This window comes from Amblyraja radiata, chromosome 28 (genome assembly GCF_010909765.2).
Source record: "Amblyraja radiata isolate CabotCenter1 chromosome 28, sAmbRad1.1.pri, whole genome shotgun sequence".
NCBI classification, from domain to species: Eukaryota; Metazoa; Chordata; class Chondrichthyes; order Rajiformes; family Rajidae; genus Amblyraja; species Amblyraja radiata.
The window spans coordinates 34,754,879-34,761,573 of NC_045983.1; the positions used below are offsets into that span (position 1 = coordinate 34,754,879).

The window sequence follows — 6,695 nt, forward strand, 5'->3', positions numbered from 1 at the left end:
TATACCCCCTGATCCCTTTAGCCACAAGGGCCACATCTAACTCCCTCTTAAATATAGCCGATGAACTGGCCTCAACTACCCTCTGTGGCAGAGAATTCCAGAGATTCACCACTCTCTGTGTGAAAAAAGTTTTCCTCATCTCGGTCCTAAAAGATTTCCCCCTTATCCTTAAACTGTGACCCCTTGTTCTGGACTTCCCCAACATCGGGAACATTCAATATGATCATGGCTGATCATCCAACTCAGTATCCTGTACCTGCCTTCTCTCCATACCCCCTGATCCTTTTAGCCACAATATAGCCAATGAACTGTGGCCTCAACTACCTTCTGTGGCAGAGAGTTCCAGAGATTCACCACTCTCTGTGTGAAACATCTGCCCACCTGCTTCTTGGGTGTAATGAGAATAACACAAGATAGACTAAAATGCTGGAGAAACTCAGCGGGTGAGTCAGCATCTATGGAGCGAAGGAAATAGGCGACCTTTCGGGTTGAGACCCTTAAGTTGGACTAACCCAACATCGGGAAAATGTTTCCTGCATCTAGCCTGTCCAATCCTTTAAGAAATTTATATGTTTCTATAAGATCCCCTCTCATCCTTCTAAATTCCAGTGAATACAAGCCCAGTCGACCCATTCTTTCAGCATATGACAGTCCCGCCACCCAGGGAATTAACCTGGTGAACCTGTGCTGCACTCCCTCAATAGCAAGAATGTCCTTCCACAAATTTGCAGACCAAAGCTGCATACAATAATCCAGGTGTGGTCTCACCAGGGCCCTGTACAACTGCAGTAGGACTTCCTTTATCCTAGATTCAAATCCTCTCGCGATGAAGGGCCACATGCCATTAACATTCTTCACTGCTCGCTCTACCTGCATGCTTACTTTCAGAAGAGGGAGTGGCCGGGGTGAGACTGGTCCTTGATGATGCTGCTGGCCTTGCCGAGGCAGTGCGAGGTGTAGATGGGGCAGATGGGAGGGAGGTTGGTTTGTGCGATGGTCTGGGCTGTGATTTGCTGCAGTCTTAGATATTGATTCTCTCTCTCTCTCTCCCTCTCTCCCTCTCTCCCTCTCTCTCTCTCCCTCTCTCTCTCCCTCTCTCCCTCCTGCAGCGTGTGTCCATGGAGGAACTCCTGGATGAGGTGAAATCTCTGAAGGTGATCGTGCAGTCACAGGAACGACGCATCTCAGAGCTGGAGAACAAGCTGTCCAAGTTCACCAACGGCACGGCCTGAGGCTGCCCAAGGTATCAGTGCTTCTGCCAAAACCAAACCAGTTGAACCTTCCGCTCAACACTGGCTGTGGGTGGCAGACTGCGGCAGTGTTTGCCACCACCAACATAACTCTGCCCACATCTCTCATACTCTGGGTGAGGGACGCTATCTCACATGGAAGTATTTAATGTTTTGTTCTGAAGAATTCACGGGAATGGTAACGAGCCGAGCCGCTGTGCAGTGAACAGGCTGACGGGCCACACACACACCCCCCTCCCCCCCCCCCCCACCATCAGAGGTCCCACCTGAGGCTCCAGGCCACTACTGTGGGCAAGGACTAAGCTGGCAGCAAGCGGGTGGCAGTATCTCTGTAGTGACTGGAGAGGGCACGCTATCTCCAGATGACCAACAAGTCATGTCCAGGGCATCGATGGACTGTGAGGGGCCCAGCTACAAGATTCATGCATCTGCAATCTGCAGACTAATATCCTGATGCACTATCTCTCTCCCAGCCGCTGCTCTGTGGTGTTAGCAGAACAAGTTTGCTGTGTCTGGTAGTGTTGCTAAGGTGCTCAACCAGGTAACATCACAGTGGCTGCAGTAAACCTCTGCTAGACGCTGGAGGCAAGACTCTGAGCTGGGGAGGCTGGTGTGGTCTGTGTGATATTTTGTGTCCCTCTGGTCAGACCAGACCCACTGTTGTGTCGACTCGGCCACTTCACGCAACTATCTCTCCTTCAGTGAATAAACTTTCATTCAGAAACCCTTCAAACAGAAACGGAGAAAGTCTTCCAAGATTATTTATTGGGCGTTCTAGAGTCACTGCAACTGGCCTCTGTATTCTGGTGAAACGTGATGTTGTTATGTTGTTTTCCTGGCAGTTTCTCTGCTACTTGTGTGTTGTTGTCCAGCTCAGCTCGGGATTGTAATTCTAGCCCCCATTCTGCAGAGCATTTGTTCTTGGGGACACCACTTCTGCTCATAAAATATAGGGCCGGCAGGGTGGTGCAGCGGGTAGAGCTGCTGCCTCACAGCGCCAGACACCCGGGTTCGATCCTGACTACGGGTGCTGTCTGTACGGAGTTGGCACGTTCTGCCCGTGACCTGCGTGGGTTTTCACCGGGTGCTCAGGTTTCCTCCCACGCTCCAAAGACGTGCCGGTTTGTGGGTTAATTGGCCTCTGTAAAAATTGTAAGTTGTGTTCCCCGTGTGTAGGATAATGCTCGTGTACGGGGTGATCGCTGGTCGGCACAGACTCGATGGGCCGAAGGGCCTGTTTCCACTCTGTATCTCTCAAGTCTCATAGGCATGGTGGCACAGCGGGTAGAGCTGCTGCCTCACAGCGCCAGGGACCCGGGTTCGATGCTGACCTCGAGTGCCATCTTTCAAGCCAAGTCAAGTCTCCCAGTGACCCTCGTGGGTTTCCTCCGGGTGCTCCGGTTTCCTCCCACATCTTAAAAACTTGCGGGTCTGTAGGTTAATCGGCCCCTCTGTAAATTACTGACTAGTGTGTAGGGAGTGGATGAGAAAGTGGGATAGCATAGAACTAGGGTGATCGATGGTCGGCCTGGACTCGATGGGCCGAAGGGCCTGTTTCCATGCTGTGTCTGAGCTAAATAAACTAATCTACAAAACTGAGAAAAGGTCTCAAGCCCCTACACATCCATGTAGAGAGGGGGGGGGGGGGGGACACACACAGTGAGACAAATAGAGAGAGAGAGAAGAAGGGAGGGAGAGAGAGAGAGAGAGTGCATGACCTGTAGATAGAGTGAAAAGGTCCCGACCTGAAACGTCACCACGCTGTATCACTCTATGACTAGTGTAGCTGGGACATGTTGGCTAGTATGGGCGAGTTGGGCCGAAGGGCCTGTTTCCACATTGTATCACTCAATGACTAGTGTAGCTGGGACATGTTGGCTAGTATGGGCGAGTTGGGCCGAAGGGCCTGATTCCACACTGTATCTCTCTATGACTCTATACCTCTATACTGGGTGTAGATGTATTTTGTTGTAAATCTGCTTCCAGGGCTATGAACGTAAAACAAATGAACTGACATAACTTTTTTTGCAAAACAGATACAACTGCAGATGCTGAAATCGGAAACTAATCCGTGATCGTTGGTGGATTTCAGCGGCTTGAAACCGCATTGTCCTTCCACAGATGCTGTTTGACCCATTAGGTTCTTCCAACATTTCTGCATTTCCTTACAGATGACGCTTTGAAGGAGTCTGCCTATTTAAGAACGTTATTTTTAGCGGTGAGGTGCCACGAGGAACACGGTACAATTGTAGCTGACCTAGTTTAGTTAAGTTTCATTTACAGTTACCGCGCGGAAACAGAACGTGCAAACTCCGTACAGACAGCACCAGTAGTCAGGATGGAACCCGGGTCTCTGGCAACTCTACTGCTGCGCCACCATGCCGGCACATTGGCGTTTGGTTGTAGAGTCCGACAACAGAACCATGGAAATGAAACATTCAATGGAAAATGAAGGCACGGGAATAGCTGAATTAGATGAAGTGTTTGTTCAACATGCTTGCCTTACCAAAGTCAAAGAGTCACAGAGTGATGCAGTGTGGAATCAGGCCCTTCAGCCCAACTTGCCCACACCGGCCAACATGTCCCAGCTACACTACTCCTTAGTCCATATCCCTCCTGTCCATTGCCTAAGGTCAAGGAATCCTCAGTCGCTTGTTAGTTAGTTAGAGATACAGCACGGGATAGTTTAAAAAACACATTTACACCGAAGCCAATGAACCTACAAACCTGCACGTGTGTAGAGTGTGGGAGGAAACCGGAGCACCCGGAGAAAACCCACGCAGGTCGTGGGGAGAAGGTACAAACTCCGTACAGACAGCACCCGTAGTCGGGATGGAACCCGGGTCTCCGGCGCTGTGAGTGCTGTAAGGCAGCAACTCTACCGCTGCTCCACGAAGGGCCTTGTACACCTGAGTGTTTAGTGTGTTTTATCCATCATCCACTGAGGGTCTGATATTCACCTCAAACCTGGAGACCTGTTAACGTCTGGAACAGCACAGGGACAAGTTGTGTGTGTAGGAAGGAACTGCAGACGCTGCTTTAACGAAGATAGACACTAAATGCTGGAGTAACTCAGCGGGACAGGCAGCATCTCTGGAGAGAAGGAATGGGTGACGTTTCATGGTCCAGACCCTTCTTCAGATCTCTTTCTTCTGCAGAAGGGTCTCGACCCAAAACGTAGAGATGCTCCCTGTCCCACTAAGTAACTCCAGCATCTTGTGTCTACCTTCAAGGACAAGTCACGTCATTGGAACTAATATTTAAACAGTTGCTCTGACATATCTTTAGGTCTCCAGTCCTCCAGACAATTTGGGATTTGAGTTGATGATGATGATGATGATACGTTATTGTCACATGTCCCAGCTACATTAGTCCCACCTGCCCGCGTTTGGCCCATATCCCTCTAAACCTGTCCTATCCATGAACCCGTCTAACTGCTTATTAAAGGTTGCGATAGTCCCAGCCTCAACTACCTCCTCTGGAAGCTCGTTCCATACACCCACCTCCTTTTACATTAAAAAGTTACCGCTCAGGTTCCCCTTAAACCTTTCCCCCTTCGCCTTAAAACGATGTCCTCTGGTCCTCAATTCCCCTGGTGTGGGTTTGAAACTCTGTGTGAAATGGTGAGGTAAAGCATATTTAACCTGGTGCCATGTTGGAGAGGAGAGGAGATGAGGACGTGTTCGTTTTCACGATGTTCTGGATGCAGGAGGCCATTCTTCTACAAAGTGCCCAGGAAATTTCAACAGGATGTAGTTGCACTGAGATTCATGGTACATAGAAGAATATAGGAACAGGCCCTTCGGCCCACAATATCTGTGCTGAACGTGAGGCCAAGATCACCTCTGCACGTGATCCACATCCATCCTTGTGCCTATCCAAACGTCTCTTAAACACCACTATGGTATCTGCCTCCACCACCACCACCCCTGGCAGCGCGTTCCAGGCACCCACCACCCTCTGTGTAAAAATACTTGCCCCGCACATCTCCTTTAAACATATCTCTTGTTTCCCTCTCCCCTGACTCGTCTGAGTAAGGGTCTTGACCCGAAACGTCACCCATGCCTGCTCTCCACAGATGCTGCCTGTCCCGCTGAGTTACTCCAGCTTTTTGTGTCTATCTTCCTTTAAACATTGCCTCTCTCACCTTAAAGCTGTGCCCGCTACAATTTGAAATTTCCACCCGGGGGTGAAAGGTTCTGACTGTCTACCCTATCTCTGCTTCCTGCGATTGGAGCAACTTCAACTGGGTCTTCATTCTGGAATTCAGTGACAACCCTTTCTGAGTTCTTCAGGAACTCCTCAACTGTGATGATCTTTGTTCAATAGACAGTGAAATAGATGATATGTCAGGCTGTAGAAGACAGGGATCGATTACTTCCTTGTTCAGCAGCAACTTTAGAATGAAATTAGCATATTATTTCATCAAGGAATTACAAGATAGTATTATACTGAAGAAGCAACATCTTCATTGGATGAAGCCATCAAAGATATTGAATTCAAGATAGTTGCATCAAATAACATTAAGCCCTGTCATGTTTTAATTTATTTGAAATATATTCTTTTCATCTACAAAGAGATTATATGTGTGAAGATGTTAGATCTTGTATCATGACAATACCTACAATGTATTTACCTAAATGAAGCATTTTTAATATTTATTTGTAAACTGGGCTTGCATTCCCCATAGTCCAAGGTGATGGGAATCTGAGACCCAAGTCACGTCTTGGAGGTATTGAGATGAATGATATTGGAAGGCACAAAAATGCTGGAGTAACTCAACGGGTCAGGCAGCATCTGTGGAGAACATGGATAGGTGACGTTTCACAGAGTGCTGGAGTAACTCAGCGGGTCAGGCAGCATCTGTGGGGAACATGGATAGGTGACGTTTCACAGAGTGCTGGAGTAACTCAGCGGGTCAGGCAGCATCTGTGGGGAACATGGATAGGTGATGTTTCACAGAGTGCTGGAGTACTCAGTGGGTGCAGCAGCATCTATGGAGCTAAGGAAATAGGCAACGTTTCGGGCCGAAACCCTTCCGGGTTTCGGCCCGAAACGTTGCCTATTTCCAGAAGGGTTTCGGCCCGAAACGTTGCCTATTTCCAGAAGGGTTTCGGCCCGAAACGTTGCCTATTTCCAGAAGGGTTTCGGCCCGAAACGTTGCCTATTTCCTTCGCTCCATAGATGCTGCTGCACCATAACTCAGCGGGCCAGGCAGCATCTGTGGAGAGCATGGATAGGTGACGTTTCGGGTCGAGATCCTTCATCAGACTGAAGGTCGGGGAGGGGGAAGGTACAGAACAAAGTAGAGCCTGCATCGATGGTTCAGCAAAGGTGGAGCGCACAATGGTCCATTGTTGCTCAATGCCCACAATGCTCCAATGTCCCACCTCTGCCCTCACTGATACGGGCTCTGTACCTCCGCATACCTCCAATGTCCCCCTC

The 6,695-nt window shown here is 49.2% G+C and overlaps 1 protein-coding gene across 2 annotated transcripts in view; it reads left to right on the forward strand.

The window, feature by feature from the left end:
* Nucleotides 1-3,844, forward strand: part of coro6 (coronin 6) — a 92,143-nt gene extending 88,299 nt beyond the window's left edge. Inside the window, exons 11-12 of one of the 2 annotated variants that reach the window (XM_033046311.1) lie at nt 1,110-1,243; nt 3,287-3,844. In XM_033046311.1, coding sequence (XP_032902202.1) covers nt 1,110-1,232 — 123 coding nt within the window. In that variant the 3' untranslated portion in view covers nt 1,233-1,243; nt 3,287-3,844. Of the gene's footprint in view, nt 1-1,109; nt 1,990-3,286 lie in introns of those variants that run through there. The other variant, XM_033046310.1, reaches the window with a different exon arrangement.
* The last annotated feature ends 2,851 nt before the right edge of the window (nt 3,845-6,695 follow it).